At 41.8% G+C, this 19,291-nt stretch overlaps 1 protein-coding gene across 2 annotated transcripts in view; it reads right to left on the reverse strand.

Annotated features, from left to right (window-relative positions):
- HTR4 (5-hydroxytryptamine receptor 4) overlaps positions 1-19,291 on the reverse strand; it is a 168,141-nt gene that overhangs the window by 36,933 nt on the left and 111,917 nt on the right. The window contains exons 5-7 of one of the 2 annotated variants that reach the window (XM_032851485.1): positions 17,512-17,665; positions 16,586-16,627; positions 13,134-13,702 (exon numbers count right to left, since the gene is read on the reverse strand). In XM_032851485.1, coding sequence (XP_032707376.1) covers positions 13,134-13,702; positions 16,586-16,627; positions 17,512-17,665 — 765 coding nt within the window. The remainder of the gene's footprint in view (positions 1-13,133; positions 13,703-16,585; positions 16,628-17,511; positions 17,666-19,291) is intronic. The other variant, XM_032851486.1, reaches the window with a different exon arrangement.

Consider the following 19,291-nt stretch of genomic DNA (forward strand, 5'->3'; position numbering starts at 1 on the left):
TTTCTTTTTTTTTTTTTTCTTTAAAGACTCTATTCATCCACCTGAGAAAGACTGAGAGAAAGAGAGAGAGAGAGAGCAGAGTTGGGGGGCAGAGGGAGAAGAAGACTCCCCACTGACTGGGAAGCCCGATGTGGAATTCGATCCTGGGACTCCGGGACCATGACCTGAGCCGAAGGCAGACGCCCAACCAACTGAGCCACCCGGGTGCCCCACAACCTCCTTGTTTTATTGGTGTCGCAGGAGATGATGGGCTGCTTGGTGACTGACACAGGCTTCAGGCTCTCTCCTCTATACCAGCGGGTCTCAGTACTGCGGTACATTGGAGCTTCCTAAGACATGTGCATTTCTGATTCCCAAGTGGACCCATTAAATAGACTCTCTACAAGTGGAACCCAGGCTCAGCTATTAAAAGCTCCTAATGTCTCCAGTGTGATACAAGGTCAAGGGTCAGAACGGCACACTGACTGCGTCCGTGACATCAGACCACCTCAGGCATCTCTAGAGCTGGTGTGCCCTGGGAGTCTGCCCCGTGGAGCAGCACACACCATCCCTCTGTGCTGTGGGCACCCATGCCAGGGGGCTGATACACAGAGCCCTCGCACCCTAGCAACAAATGTGCCTGCAGAGCCAATGGGGAAAAACAAACACACACAGAACGCACCCAATTCATTCGACATGGTTACCATGTTTTAGTTTGGGTCTGAGACATCCCTACAGGTAATTCAAAAGCCAGAGGCGTATTCAACATAACAGCCCCAACTGTTGAGCACAGGGCACGATGTACCCAGGAAACAAGGCTCATCTCATGTTGCTTAAACAATTATTTATAAACAGTGTGATTAATTTAATTTAATTCCTCTCTGGGTTTTTCTTCTGGCAGAGGGAGCTCTGCATTCTTTGTCTGAGGGCAGTGTTTAGAACACAGAGATTTCTCTTGACTCATTTCTTAAGAAATGCTTATCAGGAAGTTGAGAAAATAATTGGAGAAGTTTGTTTAACCAAGATATGAATGATGTTATATATACAACTGTAATAACAGCAATTGCACCTGCTTCCGTTCAGGGAGCACTTTCTGGGTAACAGCAGGAACTGGACTCAGTTCTGCACAGAGATTTCACCTTCACAAAAGCCCGAGATGATTCTTTTTTTAATGTTCAGTTAGCCAGCATATAGTACATCAAGAGGTGAGTTCTAATAGTATTCCCATTTTACTGATGAAGGAACAGGCACCCAGAAATGTCTGGGTTACATGTTAAAGGTTATTATCAATAGTAAATGTCAAGTCTTGGGACTAACAGCCAGGTGTGCCAGACCCCAGCACTTTAGCCCACCTTCTTCTAACTCAGGGGTGGGAACTTTCCTTGAAAAATATCTCAGTGGAGGGAATAACGCTTTTGCCTCAGCACTTCTGCACAGAAGAGGGCATCCTGGAAGGCAGCTTAAGCCACCTGATTACTAAACTCAAGGCAAAGGGAGCTCTTCCAGTGCTGTTATTCTGCCCATGTTCCTGGTGTAATCCCAACAAGCAGGATGTTTCCTGAGACATGCTTTAGGTTGTGACTGGAAGGACGGGGCGGGGTTGGGAGGGGCAGGCCAGCTTCATGGTTGTGTGACCAGCGCAGACAGATAGGCCAGCCAGATGGTGACCAGTGTTGCCATCTTGAAATTCTTAGGAAGTTTATCTTTGAACCTGTGAGGTCTGAAGGGAAAATAAAACATGCCTCAGTGACAGGGGGCACCTGGGTGCACAGGCTAGGTGTGCATGTGTGTGTACGCCATAACTCCTTGCTGCCTCAAAACATTAATGATGCCCCACAAGCACAGAATTCTGGGAGATACACCATGCATTAGGGTTTACTAAGACTCCAAGCAAATGCATGGTGAACACATTATATATAGAAAGCACTTCCTCTTTTCCATGGCCTATCAGCAACTTCTACAGCATGTTTACCACCGAGTCTTACTGAATTCCCACAGGTCACGGGTCCACCAGAATCCTGTGCTCATGCTTCTTATCAGCACGTCTATGGCTGAATGACTGGGAATGCAGACAGTCCTGAGCGGTCATGGACTCTATTTGACCAGACCTTGTCCAATCCAGGAGAAAGGCAGTGCTGTGCTGTGCTAAGAAGGAGGAACCAACCAAAAAACCCTATCACATCTTTTCTCACTCATGTTGCTCCACTGAATTAGCCAACACTTTCTGCTAAAAATATCAGCACAAAAAGAACGGATAAGATATGGCCAACCATGGCCCTTTTCCCTTTCAGTGCTTCCTTGCTGAGCAGGAAGCTGAAGGCGGCAGAGTGTTAGTGGGGCGTGTGTGTTATCAAGAGGTGAAGTACAAACGGTTGCATGAGTTTCGTGCGCCGTCTGGTAAACACAAAACACACGCACACTTGAATTGTGAAACAGGATTTGTGTGACTTGTGTCACTTCGGTGATTCCATACAAGCAAAATGCTCTCGTATTTGCACTAAAAACTGGCACTGGTTAATACACAGATGAATGGTAAATATTTGCTAATCATTTATTTTTTTTTCTTCTTGAGGAAGAAAGAAAGAAAAGAAAATATGCCATGATAAGTTAAGAGAAAAATTGCAGATGAAAGAAAAAGGCTTTACATCTTAATATTTTCGATGGAAGTTTATACCTGCACTTTGATCAAGGGACCCTGCATTTGCATTTTGTGCTTGGCCTGCCCGTCAAGCCCTGGAGGAGGCTTGATTCACCCAGATTAAGTCTTGCATTGGTTCAAAACAATGAGTTAAATGTTGAATCCAACTATAACCTCCAGAATACAAGGCAAAGGCCACAAAATAGCTTTTAAATGTTAAACAACTTTCCAACATTAGCAGAAACCTCTAAGCACCCAAAGTAAAATCAAACCTAAATTATTGTCTCATCTGTGGGTCATCTTCCAACCCACAGTATGAAAATCTCTGTTTAAAAGGGAAATGCTGGTGTATTGACATTGAAAATTGGCAAGTGATGTCACAGTGAAAAAGACAATGATTCTGGTTATGGAATTAATAAGTATTTGTTTAAAGAGGCGAAAACTTGTAAGTATACACATTCCAGGTGAGCAACAGGGTCTGATAAAAGCGTCCATCCATTCAACCAATAAGTATTCGAATTGAATCATGTACTCTCCCCTAGGGGAACACTTGGGAATAAAATAGACCTGTTATCTGGCCTCATGTATGGACAGTCTAACTGAGGAGATGGATAATAAGCAAGTCAGAAAAAAATAAATACAATGATAAATTCTGATAACTTATTTATAAGGGAAACAACAAAAAGCAATAGCTAGAAGAATTTTTTTTCTCCTACTGTTCTTAGTGGAACCCTCATTCTGTTTGCCTCTTTCTCACTTTCAATTTTTCTCTATCCTCATTATTTTCCACCTCTATTGATTTCATATTTAAACCTGAGCATACTAATCTTGTGCATGGAAATGCCAAAGACTTCTATAGCACATCCATTAGAATTGGCTTATTAATTGAGCTATGGTTGGTATAAGTAAGTCTGAGGAAAAGCATATACTGCCTTATTCCAGAGAGAAGGCTCTAGAGCTATTTTGCCCAATAGAACTTTTTACAATAATGAAAATATTCTACTTATAATATGTGGCTACTGAATCCTTGGAATGTGGCTGAGGGTTACCCTATTGGATAGCACAGCTCTAGAGATCCCCAAGTCAACAAAAAAAAGCTGTTTATCAGGGGAGACTGAGGGTGGGTAATGGAGGACAGTAGCCAAGAGCCCAGTTAGATTGACAAGAAGTTCTTTGGGAATTGCTCGCAGAAGTTCTCAGTCTTCTGAGGAACTGGGTGAGTGTCCTAGGTTTGGGCAAGGTCTAAACCTGGAGAACCAACAGGAGACACCTAAGCCTGGCCTGAGAGCAGAGAAATCCATCCCCAAAGCTAAACTCCGTGTGCCATCTCTGCATTGCTAAGCATGCAATCTTAGCTATTTACCTAACTTATAAATAGTCTGTTCTCATAACATAATTATCTCTCCCCTGAGGATGGAGCTTTGCAGTTAGCAAAGCAATTTCACCTCCATTACCTAGTTTGATTTTCACAATGAGGTAGTGAAACAGGCAGGGCAGAGATTATTTACCCAAGAAGCCAAAATTGGAATCCTCCATGGATTTCATCTAGAGAAAAATCTGTGTTCTAAGGTTACTGTCAGTGCCACAAATCCTTGCTCTGCCTTGGATCTTTGGGGCTAATCTTCATAAAGATAGTTAAACCAGGGAAAAGGGGCAGAAACATTGCTTTACTCCTTGTCAAGCCTAACAATGTGCGAGGCACTTTACTAGGCTCTGAACACTTAACAGAGAATAGTACTGGCAAGATCCTAGACATTTTTCCAAAGATAATGAAAAAACAACTCCAGAATCAAACTCCCAATGGACTCCAAATCACAACAGGATGGCTTCTTCCTATCTCCTGCCACACTATGTGGTCACAGCATATGTGATCGCACTTCATCCCCCAAGTGGCTAGAATCACTTGGCTTGAAGAATGGCTGAGCTGAGGCAACTTCCAAAGAAATTTTCCTAGTTCAATCACATAAAAGTATTACCCTTTAAGAGAATCTTTAGGACCTAAGAATTATAATATGTGTCATAACCCAAAAGCACAGTCAATACCAGCACACACTGGACCATTCTAATCCACTGGGGTCAGAGTCTATGGTTCTCCAACTTGAACATGTGTAAGAATCATCTTGGCAAAAATATTATGTTCCTTAACTTGCCTCAATTCCGTGAATGGGGTCCAGGAACCTGTGTTTTAACTCAGCTTCCAGGTGATTTTAATGGGAGGGGTCTCCTGACCACAGTTTGAAGAAAAAATTACCCAAAAAAAAAAAATAACAAAGGTTACAAATAGGGGGACATGATCCTGTTCTCCAAACCTTTAACAATATTGCATGGAGAGTAATGGAATAATGAAGAAAAGCCTCAGAAGGGACATAGAACTAAAACATACAGAAAGATGTAGCCTTATTTTCTCTTGCTCAAAGCAGAACTAGGGCCAGCAGGCAGAAGTCATAGGGATGAAGATTTCCCCTCAATATAAGGAAAACCTCAACTCTAGAGTTGCCCAGCCACTGAGCAGGCTCACTGAGTAGTACAATTCTCTCCTTGCAGGAATTCAAGCATCAGTGATGATGAGAAAAGGACTGGTTAGGAAGCAATCCCTTTGGCTCCCATTAAACCTTGTGCACAACGCCAGCAATGCCCACTGTACTGTAATTATGTACTTATGTGTCTCTTTCCTCATTTAGGCTGTGAGCTCAGGGAGATTCTGACTCTCTCATTTATCTTTCCATCTACCACCTCATACACAGGGCCTGACACATTAGGTGCTCAGGAAATAGTTACAGCAAATCAAACCTTAGAACCTAATAAACCAAGTTCCAGAATCTGCAAACCTGGTTTCTGATGAGTTTCCTATAACTTCCAAAGAAAAATTTGGATGTTTTAGTACCCTCTTCTGCTGTCCACAGTGAACCCTTAGCAAGATCTCAGATTTCTCCTTCAGTTAAGGTTCTAAGGTTCCTTTCAATAATGTCTTATATTTTCATTTTGTACTTTTTCAGTAACTTTAGTTACTGTTCCTGTGGATGATGGTATTTTTCCTAATCTAAATTCTAAGTGATGATGTCTAGTACGTAGGAGTCACTGAATGTTGGGTTAGTTATTCAGTATCTGGACATCCTGTCAAACGTCTTAGTTCTCATGGTTTAGAGTGGATTTTAATGTTGTTTATAAATAGTCACAGTTTTGCTCTTTTTTCTCTAATTTTTATATTGCATAGTTCTCCTTTCTGTCACTTGGATTTTGTATGCAATGTTGAATAGCAGAGGTGACAAGGCAACCTTGTCTTGTCCCAGACTCGAGTGGGAATGCAGCCAGTGTCTTCCCACTAGGATATTTCTTCCCTTCTCTGCCATTATGTCTCATGGGAGTTTCCTAGAGTGGGAAAGGTGACTTCTATCAGACTAAGAGACAGATTGGTGGATGGGGAAAACAACTAGAGAGCCAGGTTAAAGATGTCACAAGGAGAGAGAAGCTGGCTCCAAATTTGCTAAGAATCAGTCCACACCCAGGATGAAGCTCTTAGAATCCATTGACCACATGATGGCATTATGCCTCTTCCTAATGTATATGGGCATACAAATTAAAACTGCCCAAGAAACATATATATGACAATAATTCATGTTTGGAAGCTCTTTTTAAAAGGCTATGTAACCTACATATCTAGACAAACTACTTCGTCAGCCAACCAAATGGTATATTCACTTCTACTCTGATCATGAGCTGGATATTCCAAAAAAGATGCTTATCTCACAGAAAACCTAAACATGACTGCAGACATCTCTGCTACATTCTACGTTAGTTCATTCAATTTGAGTGGTCAAAGTCCAATAAGACTGTCTGGCAAAAACATACTTTATTTCATTGGCTGCCCATATGCTTGCTTAATAATAAGATGTTGCAAATAAATCTTAAAAAAAAAAAAAAAAAAGGAGGGCAGAGGTGCCCAGGTGCCTCAATCAGTTCTGCAGCTAGCTCTTGGTTTTGGCTCAAGTCATGATCTCAGAGTCCTAGGATCAAGCCCTTCATGGGGCTCCAAGCTCAGAGGGGAGTCTTCTTGTGGATTCTCTCTCTCCCTCTGCCTCTGCCCCTCCCCCTGCTCATTCACACACACACTCTCTTTCTCTCTCAAATAAATAAATAAATTTAAATAAATAAATAAATAAAAATTTTGCATGAGTCAAAGGACTACAAGAATGGGACCAAACTATTCCAAACCACTGAGGCAGACTGGCCTATTTTTAGTTCAAACTGGCAAAGTAAAATTTTATTCTATTCTTTTTAAAAGAAAAAGGTCTCAAAGTTTTGGAGTATTGTCATGACCTGGCTCTCCCCAGTGTGATTCTTGGGTTGCAGACTAAGTCCTTTATACATTGTAGAGGGAAGATTTTTTTTTAAGGGCAAGATAATTTTCAATTTTGAGTGTTTTAATCTTTCATTAGGCTGAAGACAATCACGAAGACTTTGTGTGACCTTGGGCCAGTTCTATAACCTCTTTAAACCTCAGTTTTCTCATTGTTAAAATCATGATAATTATAAGAGCAACCTATTTGGTTGTTGTTAAAATTAAATGCAATAATGCATTCAAAGTTCTTAAATTCAGTAACTGACACATATTTCTGGAATTATGCTTGGCATCATAATCATTATTATTAATAACATAGAATGACATAATTTGCCAATGAATGCCTTGCATGAGGAAAATGAAGTTGCACTTAACAAATTTCAAATTCTATTCATTCTCTTTTTATTTTTTTTTTTAAGTAATCTCTACCCTCACCATGGCTCAAACGCATGATCTCGAAATCAAGAGTCACATGCTCTACTGATTGAGCCAGCCAGATGGCCCTCAAATTCCAAATTTTAAACATGCAGTGGGATGTTCAGGCATCATTCTTCACTTCTATGGTTTACATTTTTGCCCCTGTGTTGGATTCTGTGTTTCACATTTATTTAGATTGAATTCCGTATTTTCAATATCAGCTGATTGGTTTTTCTTTTTTTTTATTTTAAAGATTTCATTTATTTATTTGACAGAGATCACAAGTAAGCAGAGAGGCAGGCAGAGAGAAAGGGGGGGAAGCAGGCACCCTGCTGAGCAGAGAGCCCAATGTGGGGCTCAATCCCAGGACCCTGGGACCATGACCTGAGCCGAAGGCAGAGGCTTTAACCCACTGAGCCACCCAGGTGCCCCAACTGGTTTTTCTTTTTTAAAGCTTTAAATCTGCAGTTTAACATGGTAGTTCTCCCTGAGAGTGACAGAGAGTGTCCAGATTCAGTAACGTCGTAGATGGCAGGTCCACTTACGGAGACAGAGGAGAGCCTGGAAGCTTGGAGTAGGGGGCTGGGTGAGGTATGCAAGAGAATTCTGTTTAGGTGCATGAAATGTGAGATTCTTAAGAGGCACCTACGTGAGGCTGTCAAGGAAGCAAATTGGATTTTGTGGTCTGGAGCTTAGAGGACAGCTATGATCTAGAGCTGTTAATTAAAGAGAGACTGATGGCACGAAAACTATGGATGGTCAAATCCCAGTAAGTGAGAAAGTCATTTGAGAAAAGTATGAAGAACTGACCCCTGAAGAACTCTAACATTTAGAGGCCAGAGAAGGAAGAACCTATAAAAGATACTAAGAACAAGTTGCTAGTGCGTCGGGAGGCAAACCAGGAAAGTACACTGTTTAGGAAAATTAATGTGAAAAATATTTCAAGAAGGAAGACAGGTTAACTATAAGAAGTCAAATCAATAGTGCTTTGCAAATTCAAATACTTTTTTATGAAAAGAGTTAAAGTTAAAACAAGCAGAAGAGAACGGAGTGTATTTGCAAACTATAGAAGAAAGGATTAATATTGGGAATATAATATTCAGAAATGAATTAGAAAAATAGAACGAAGTTGTCAAACAAAGCACCACATATGTGAAGATGCGTCTGTACAAGGATAAATATATGCCAACAACTTTTTTTTTAAATTTTTTAAATTTATTTTATGCCAACAACTTTTAAATCAGTCAGTAACTAACTTAAAAGAGATTCAACTTACCAAATCATCTGGAAAATGCAAATTAAGTGACAGTCCATTTCTGTAATTAGCAAAATAGTAAGAGAAAAATTATGTATCGTGTTGGTGAAAGGAAGAAGTAGAAGCTACTCTCACAGCCTGCTGATGGGAATGCAAATCACTACAGTATTCTGCGAGGTTGATCTTACAATAAATCTAATATTTTTAAATGGAGTGATTTCACTTTGGGGAGCTCTCTAAAAGAAATACATGAACACAGGGACACCTGGGGGGCTCAGTTGGTTAAGTGACTGCCTTCGGCTCAGGTCATGACCCCAGAGTCCTGGGATGGAGTCCCACATCGGGATCCCAGCTCTGCAGGGAGTCTGCTTCTCCCTCCACCTTCTTCCCTCTCACGCTCGCTATCTCTCTCTCTCAAATAAAGAAATAAAATCTTAAAAAAAAAGGAATACATATACACAAAGGAAAGTGTTCAAGGGCATTAAAAACAATACAGATAGATACAGCAAAAGATTGGTAACGCCTACATATCCACTGATGGGAAATTAATAAATTTTAACACGCTTGTGGAACCGTTAAAAAGAATGAGTTAGATCTATATGTTCTGACATGCAGTGATCTCTAAAATACATTCATAAGGGATAAAAAGCAAGGTACAAAAAAGTACATATAAAATGACCTCATTTATATAAAATAAAGGGAATAAGAAAGTGGTCCGGTTTCATACTTTTGCATGTGGCTGTCCAATTTTCCCAGTGCCATTTATTGAAGAAAACTGTCTTCTTCCCATTGTCAGTCATTTCTCTTTTGTCAAAGGTAACTAAACTGAAAATGGAGGAAAGACCTAAATGTGAGACCTGAAACCATAAAAATCCTTTAGGAGAGCACAGGCAGTAATTTCTCTTATACTGGCAATAGCAAACTTTTTCTAGGCATGTCCCAGGAGGCAAGGGAAATAAAAGCAAAAATAAGGATGCTTGGGTGGCTCAGTCAGTTAAGAGTCAGCCCTCAGCCCAGGTCATGATCTCAGCATCCTGTGATAGAGTCCTACCATTAGGCTCCTTGCTCAGTTAGGAGCCTGCCTCTCCCTCTGCCTGGCACTCTCCCTGCTTGTGCTCTCTCTCTCTCTCTCTCTGGTAAATAATAAAGAAAATCTTAAAAAAAAAAGCAAAAATAAACTATCGAAATTATATCAAAACAAAAGGTTTCTACACAGTGAACAATCAACAAAGCTAAAATGCAATCTATGAAATGGGAGAAGATATTTGCAAATGACATATCCAATAAAGGGTTAGTATCCAAGACATATAAAGAACTTATATAAATCAACAACCAGAAAACAAACACCTCAATTAAAAAATGGGCATAAGACATGAACAGATATTTCTCCAAAGACATCCAGATGACTAACAAGACACATGAAAAGATACTCAAACATCACTGATCATCAGGGAAATGTGAATCAAAACTAAAATGATCTGTCACTTCACACCTGTCAGAATAGCTAAAATCAAAAACACAAGAAAAGATAGGTGTTGGCAAGGATGTGGAGAAAAAGGAAATGTACGGTTTGGTGGGAATGCAAACTGGTACAGCCACTCTGGAAAACAGTCTAGAGGTCACTCAAAAAATTAAAAAACAAAACTACCCTATGAGCCAGAAATTGCACCACTGGGTACAAAAAATACCCCCAAAATACAAAAACACTAAATCAAAGCTACCCATGCGCCCTTATGTTTATTGCAGCACTATTTACAATAGCCAAACTATGGAAGCAGTCCAAGTGTGCACTGATAGATGAATGGATAAAGAAGTGGTATATTACTCAGCCATAAAAAGAATGGAATTTTGCTATTTACAACAACATGGATGGAGCTAGAGAGTTATAACACTAAGCAAAATAAGTCAGAGAAAGACAAATATCGTAAGATTTCACTCATATATGGGTTTCAAGAAATAAAGCAAATGACCAAAGGGAAAAAAAGAGAGACAAACCAGGAAACAGACTCTTAACTCTAGAGAGTAAACTGATGGTTCCTAGAGGGGAAGTGGTGGGTGGTGGGTGAACTAGGGGATGGGGGACTAAGGAGTGCACTTATGATGATGAAAAAAATAAAATAAAATAAATAAAGGGAGAGAAATCCATGAATGTGTATGTTTTTATGAATGTTCGTAAATGCATTTAAAAAATCACCAGACTAGTTTTAACTCTCTGAGGTGAAGGGTAGGATCAACAGGAAAAAAGCTGATTTTGCTTTTAATTGTTTAGGTCTTATATTTCTTAAATCCATCTGAATGTGTTGATGTCCTGCTTACAGGATTTTTAAGAAAAACATACCTTGTTCTTAAGTGGTGCTCATACAATTGATCTAGAGAATTAATTGTATGCTTTATTAACTCACCCGTCAAGAGTTTAAGTTCCCAAAAAATAGCAACTTAAAAAAAAGAGTTTAACTTCTTGTTGTACATCAGGCAACATATTGGGTATTTGGTATGAAGCCAGGAACGAAACAGGCAGGATTCCTGTCCTTGCAAAGCTTAACACTGTAGCAGATCCAGCCTTCAAACAAGTCCTCTCTGTGTCGCCTCTTAAAACATTCCTTACCTCCCCCAGAAAAGTATCTCAGACCAACTTCCTGCACTCTTCTCTACTTTATGCAGAAATACGAAAACTAAAGTATGGAGATTACATCCACAAGCCACCTCAAAACTACCATCTTCGCTTTTATAACCCACCACAGAGTTTCTGGATGCAGCAGGAATCAAACACCATGTCAGTAAAACAGGTCTCTTGGGCTGCCCTTGAAACCCCCAAACAGTTTCTGGGATGGTTTCTATGGGGAAAAGGCCCCTCCGGTTCTGAACAATGGACGTATTAGCAAAGGCATGCTCTGTGAGTCGCTGACAGCCCCGACTCAGGCAACTGCTAAGGCAAATAGCTTTTAGGCCCCCACACAGAAGTTCTTGCACACACACACCCTGGTTGGATTCTTCATACGACCCTCGCTTAAGGCGCACTAGTCAGGAGAGAACACCGGCCTAGAGGAGGAGTCTTGGAGGCTTTTCCACCTGCTGGAATCTCAACACCAGACTAGGCTTTAACTATAAGTCTGCCCACCCTAGTAGCAGTAAATTGAATTCAGGCTTCTGAGCAGTCTCTGAGGCAAAGTGTTTCTATTTCACTGCAAACCTTATTTTCTCTTCTTTTCCTACACACGCAAATGAAAATTCCCCAGTTTTCAGCTGCTGGGACAGCTGAATACTGCCATCAGAAAAATTAAATGACTGTGTCAACGAAGGAGCTGCTTTTTAGAAATGCCTGTGCATCTCGAGGCAAGGAAAGAAAGTGCTGTTGACAATTTATCTTTGCTACAGGATGAATGGACTTATTTAACACATGCTTTTTTACGGCTGAGAACGACTCTAGCCCAGGGGAGACGGAAAATTCTCAGGGTTTAGAGAAAGGCATCGTGACCACTCACTGAACATCCAGCTCCGAAGTTGCTTCCACGTCCATCAACCCAGGTGACCTTGGGTAAACGACCTGACCTTCCCATGTTCTTTCACATTGCTTTTCTTGCCTCATGCTGTTCGATTTGCTAGAACGGCTTCCTTGATCTTTCCCCCAAGTCTCAAATTCTTAAGAAATGTTTTCCTCGGAAGCTTTTCTTGATTTTCTAAAGCCGAATCAGCTTCTTTCCTCCTCAAATTCCCTTTCTCAATTATCCACATCCCCATTGTACCTCTTACCACATGGTATTACTGTTGCACATCCATCCTCCTATTTATTTCATTTATCACATTATTTTGTGGCCATCTTAGGGTATCAGGCCATATGTTATTACTACTGCTCCTACTAATCATATGAGTAACATTGTTAGGAGTATTGTGAGTGCTTACCTTGTGTCAGGCCCTAAATGAATACATTATCTCTAGCTGTCACAAAAGCCTTATGAAATGGATGTTACTTTTTTTTTTACAGTTGAGTAAAACAAAATCAAGAGAGATTATATAAATGGTTAGTAGTGGCACTAAGAGTCAGAATAACGTCTCTTTTACCTTAAAACCCAAGCTTTTAACCACTACCGAAAATACCACCTATAAATAATAGCAGATAATATTTGCTAAGTGCTTACTAGGTGTCGGGATCTGTATTGTGTGCTCTACCCACATTAGCTAACTTTATACTCAGAAAAACCCTGTGATGTAGGTACTGTGATTGGGATCTCAATTTTTTAAAAAAATTGAAATTGAAGTTCAGGTGGTTAAATGACTTGCCCAAGGTCACAGAACTATGGAGGCTGGATATGAATACAGGCCAGTCTCCCCCAGAGCCCAGGTCCTCCTTATTCACTATTCTATGTCACGACCAGATAGTAAATTTTCTTTAATCTTCATAAACGCTTCCCAGCTTTTCAAGAACAACCCCTCTGGAAACAAAAAAACTGGAGAGGTACCGGTTCCAAATCATGCAAATAAACTCCACCAAGCCCCCCAGCACTCACCTTAGCACGTGTGTGGATCCATTAATGGTTGTGGTTGAACAGGGGACAGTCTGGCCCAAGATGGAGGGTCTTCGGTAGCGCTCATCGTCACAGCAGAGGATAATGAGGAAGGCACGTCTAAAAGACTTATTCAAGAAGGCGTAGAGAAAGGGGTTCAACCCAGAGTTGATGTAGCCAAGCCAGAGGAAAGCGGTCCACACCTGCCCAGGAACGGTGTAGTCTATGAAAGGATCCACGATATTGGTGACAAAGAATGGCGCCCAGCAGAGGCAGAAGCAACCCATGATGATGCACAGGGTCTTGGCTGCTTTGGTCTCTGTCCTCATTCGATGAGTGCTGTGCTGGTCAGCCGGCTGAGGCCTGCCTTCTGAGGAGGCCCCGGCCCGTTGTAACATCTGGATCTGGTGGGCGTGCTCCTTCGCTGTGACGTAGATGCGGTAATAGGCCAGCACCATGAGGAGAAACGGGATGTAGAAGGCCACCACGGAGCAGGTGATGGCGTAGGGCTTGTTGACCATGAAGATACAGTACGTAGAGTTAGAGTTCTGGTTGAACTTCCTTTTTTCTATCTGAGAGTTGGAGGGAGAGAAGACATAAGGAAAGAAGGGAGAATGGGAAGGAAAAAGTGAAGAGAAGCCAGAGGGGAAGGAGGAAAATTGTGAGAAAAGAAAAAAAAGATGAAAAAGCAAAGGAGGGATTGGAAGGGAGAGAGAAAAGGAGGGGAACAGGGAAGGAGAGGAAAAGAAGGGGAAACCACAAGAGGAAAAAAAGGAGGAAAGAGAGAAGAAGGTTTATCAGCCAAGTTCTCTTTTCCTAATAAGCCTATAGCACATAGAACCGCAAAGGTAGAAAGGAATAGGATTGCATCCCGGGGCGCAGAGGGACTGTCTCTGCACATGGGGCTGAAGGCCCCGGGAAAGAGGAGAAATGAGATGGGGACAAAATCATCCTTCAGTTTCTCTACCCAATGGAGAGTGGAGTTTGCATCTCCTCCCTTCCCCGTCTGCCTGCACACAACATATCTGGGAGTAAAAGTCTTTGAACTGTGGCCCCTCTCCTTCAAGACTGTTCTTACATCTCAGCATTTCCTATACAAAATTTAGAATTAGCTTATCAATTTCCATACAGATCTTCAGGAATTCTAATTGGAGATGTGGTAGAATGACTGAGGAACATGGACTTCTTTCCCATGGTAAGCCTTCCAATTCACAAACATGGTGATTCTTCCCTTTACTTAAATCTTTTAAAATGTATTTCAGGGGGCACCTGGGTGGCTCAGTGGGTTAAAGCCTCTGCCTTCGGCTCAGATCATGATCCCAGGGTCCTGGGATGAAGACCCGCATCTGGCTCTCTGCTCCGCAGGGAGCCTGCTTCCTCCTCTCTCTCTCTGCCTACCTGCGATCTCTCTCTGTCAAATAAATAAATAAATAAAATCTTTAAAAAAATGTATTTCAGTAATATCTTACAATTTTTTTGTGTGTAAATGTCTTGCAAATCTTTTGTCAGATTTATTCCTAAGTATATGTCTTGCTATCCTATTACAAATTGTACCACCTTAAAGTCCTTGACCCTAATTGCTTGTTGCTGGTATGTAAAATCTGGTGAAAATTTTTTTGTATGGCAATGTATCCAGCAACTGTATTAAGTTTGTTATTAATATTTCATCTCTAGATTCTTATGAATTTTCTCTATAAGTATTCATGTGATCGACAATAATAAACATTTCAATTCTTCCTTTCCCACCCTAGTATCATTTTTCTTGCATTATTGAACTTGATAAGACCTTTCATGTAATCCTGAATAGAAGAGATAATAGTGGACACCATTTTACATTCTCAGTTTCAGGAGGGGAGTTTCAATATTTTACCATTAAGTATGATACTTGCTGGAAGTTTTTTATGGATGCTTTCTTCTGTTTTTAGTTTAATGGGAATTTTTAAAAATCATGAATAGATACTGAATTTTATTAATGAATTTTTGGCAGTAAAGAGACGATCCTGTGGTATTTCTCTCTTTCTTTTATTAATACAGAGAATTATAGTGATTGTGTTACATTCCTGGAATAAACCTCACTAGTATTAGATATTGTGATACACTGGATCTCTTGTAAAGATTGACAGACTCTTCTCCCTACTATAAACTCTGTCTACTGACAGCTCTGTGTTATCAGCCTTGTCTAGGAAGAGCCCTTGGCTGAAGAGAGCTGTCCAAGGTCAGCCTGCATCCCCTGTGAACACATACATGAGCAAATGCATGAATAACATATATGATACACACATGTTATCTTATTTGTGTTTTATCTAGCATCTTGTCTCATAGCACATTATAAGATTAAAATATACCTTCCTATTGAATTGACATTTTTCTCATAAGGAAATATTTCTCTTTATCTCAAGCAGTATGACTTGCCTTAAATATATTTTATCACTGATAATAGTACAGCTACACCAGCTTTCTTCTGATTAGTGTTTGCAGATTCTATTTTCCATTATTTTGTATCAGCCTTACAGTCACCATGTATCTTGTGGGCCTCTCTGCTAAGCAGCATATATTATGTATTGACTAGTCGATGAAAATATTGTGACCAGAACCTGTAGGAAACTAGCCCTGTATTTCTCCGAGGAGCAGAGTCAGTATTTGCTAATTTGGGACTTGTGGCAACTTTATAGAACCCACTTACTGTGAATGGTGAGAAGCAGCTGTATCAGTATTGTGAACGTATGGGTCGTGCTAGCTTCTCTCCAGGCCAATTCAGTGTGCAGGCGAGTGGAAAGATAGGCAATGCGATCACAGCGTCATGGAGCAAATACTAGGCATGTTCACAGCAAGCAGATGCCCCATTCCCCAGCTGCATGAAGTGAATTGGGGATGCCTCTATCTCACCCTCAAAATGGACAGCAATTCTCTAAAATGATTTCCCTTAGAAATTCTATACCCAAAGGTAAGAGTGTTGTACTTTTTTTAAAAGTTCTGATGCACAAAAAGCTTATGCTTCTAAATGCCTTCTTCATTAGGGAGTAAGTCTAGCACAGTGATTAAGAGCCTGGGACTCTGGAGTGCAGTAGCTAGAGTCACGACCACTCCCCTGCCAATCTGACTTCAGCTCATAACTTAACCTCGCCGATGCTCCTTTACTGAGGGCAATGATAGGATCAACCTCATGACATGGTTGTGAGGCCCAAGTGAGGGTCACAGAAGTGATGATTAAGTGAACATGGACTCGGCCTACAGTAAGTGTTCAGCTTGGCCGGCCATAATTATTACTCTACTGGTCATTGGAAACTTGAATTTCATCTCCCTTGAAAATGGTAAAATGGGAAGTTTGAAAGAAGAAGGATAGGACTCAAGAAAATATTCATACAGTCTCCCTGGTATGCATCCCCTTTTACTTCTCCACTCCTTTGTCCCCAGCATTTCTTTCAGAAGCCCAAGGAACTCTTGTTCTGACATACCACATGCAAATCCTGGCCCAGCCTTGGCTTGGATATCCTTTCCTGGACAAAGAACAAGGCAAGATTAGGGGCTGGGAATGTGGTGGAGAGAAGAACAAGCAGCTCCTACTCTAACTAGGATTTTTGGGGGAAGCCTGCTCTCAATCTGTCATCTCCAATCCCCTTCCTACCTCAACATGGTCCCCACTGCAAAGTGACTGCTTGACAACTTCCTTAGGGATCTATCACTGCCAGTGAACCCCACAGTAACTTTGGATCTTCACTGCAAGTTTGGCACTATCAGCACCGTGTCAGAGCTGGAAGACTCTTGAAGATCATCTGGATAGAGGCTGGCAAACGCCTGGCACGCACATCCCATGCTGCTCTCCTACACTCCTGCAAGACACGCTCCTCCACTGAAGACCAGTGCACCTTCTCACTGCAGTCCTTCAGGGTCAGGGACAGAGCTGGGCTCAAGGTCCAGTTCTCTCAACTCCTGGCCCAGGAGCCTCTCCCCATTCTCTGGAAGCCTCCACCCATGCGACATGTTTTCTGCGGATCACTGGAAGCCATGAAATGGGCTGAAGGCCTCTCGGGGCACCTCACATGCCTCGGGCTCTGTAGTCTGAACGCTAAGCTTTGAGTACGTGTTCCGCTATTTACTGGGCATGTCACTTCACCTCTTTGAGCCAGACTTTTCTCATCTGGATGAGATGAGAGAAGGATGTTGTCAGGATCCTATGTAGAGTCTGAGCATACTTTCTGGCATACAGCAAACATTCCAAAATGTTAGCCTGCATTTTTCAGTTGTTACTGTTATCACTCAGACCACTATCAGAATCTTTCTTGGACTATCCACCCAACCTGATATTGTTTGTTTATTTAGAATCCCAAGCAAATAAAGTTCATCAAGAGAGGAAACTAGCAGGGTCTGCACAGGTACTCACCAGATCAATGATGCCAATATTATTCCAGCCTTGCATTATAGGGAGGAAAGAGATAAACATAGGGATGACCCAGCAGCCTCCCAGCATTAATGCGATGCGCAGAGGGGTCATCTTGTTCCTATAGACCAGAGGCTGGCAGCAGATGGCATAATACCTGGAGAGAGAATAGAAGGTGTGGGTACCATGGGAAAGGAGGAATGAGAGGGAGAAGGAGGGAAGAATGATTCAGGAGAAAGAAGAGTGGAGAAGGAGCAGAGAGGAGAGGGGGTGTACGAAGAGGAAATGCTGGGAAAGAGGAAAGTTGGAGGGGGGACTAAGAAGAAAAATAAGGAAGGAAAAGAAGAGAAAATAATGGGGAGAAGGCAGAGAGAGAGGGAAGTAGAGGAAGGGAAGACGATGCCAGTAAAGGCCAGAGGTAAGAAAGAAGCAATTACATAATGGGATGTGATACTGCCCATGACTTCTGTGGACCTAAGTATCAACCTTAGATCACGGCTGAGAGTCACTACTGGAGTTGGCCCCATATCCCTCTTCTTCTGTCACTGAGAAGCTTGATACACACCTGAGGGCCTGCTTTGTCTCAGGCATGGCTCCAACACTTACCTCCATGCCTGGGGACTTTAGGATCTTCTGTCTAGCCCTCTGGACCGCAGTGTCCAGGCATCTGTGGCCCCCTTTGATAACAAGATGAAGTCTCCCAGGCTTGCCCCTACATCTGAGCACTAAGAACTGGATGTCAGATTTGCCCCCATCCTCTTGATCACCTGGCTATCCTGAGGTGAAGTTCTAAATCAGTGTTCCAGAGACTCCACTCTTCTCCCTTGCATCAGACTCACCTGAGGAGGCCCATTTAAAATGCAGATTCCAAGGATCTCCTGAATCCGAGTCTATTGGAGAGGGAGTCTGCATTTTGACAAGTGGAAGTCATTGCTGCTGTTTGCTAAATATGTCCAGCTCCCCCTTCTGGGCACACGTGCTTCTGACCTCCTTGTAGTTGGATGGGGCCAAATGATTTGTCTGGCCAAGGAGTTATGAACAGAAATGACACGTAATACTTCGGGACTAGGCCATTTAATTGTTTCTCTGATGCCAAGAATGTAAAATTTCAAATACTCCCTGCTTCACCATGTCCTACCTACTGGTAGAGACCACCTCACCCTCATTTATTGGGATGTGCTCTCCCTCATGGGACTCACTGCTTACCAGTCCCTGCTCTGCCAGTGTACTAGCTTCCTTCTTTCCTCCAGAGAGAGATGCAACCTGCTCCACTCAGTGATGTGGTCTCTAACTCTCAGACTGCTCCCTGCATGTTTTTCCAGTCTTGGAGATCACCACCTTCATGCCCAGGACGTTCAGGGAATTTAACAACAGGCAAAATACTCCAGTAGGTCTATCAGCACTTTGTTCTTTGGAAGTTTCAAAGAATAAGTGCAAACAGAGAGCTTGGAGGATAAGTCTATTCTTTAAGATTTTATACCATTTAATGATGAGACACCCCCTTATATCCCTCATTTTATGCAACTGGCTTTAATTTTTCCCACCTCTTCTTTTTTCTTAATTCAAAGCATAACTAACATAACAATGGCTATATTCTTTGAAGAGGTGGTGGTGGGATGACTTGGGAAAGAGGGTGGAATAAGAAAGAGAGCCCCCTCTGTGCCAGAACATGAGAAGTGGGTGCCTCTGAAGTGGAGAGGGGAGAATTATACCCTTCCCTTGAAGGCATCAGGGAGCAGCTGACGGTAACGTGACAGGAGGCTTCCTGTGGCCAGCAACACAG

The sequence above is a fragment of the Lontra canadensis genome, unplaced genomic scaffold (genome assembly GCF_010015895.1).
Source record: "Lontra canadensis isolate GAN:19392208 unplaced genomic scaffold, GSC_riverotter_1.0 scaffold5, whole genome shotgun sequence".
NCBI lineage: Eukaryota > Metazoa > Chordata > Mammalia > Carnivora > Mustelidae > Lontra > Lontra canadensis.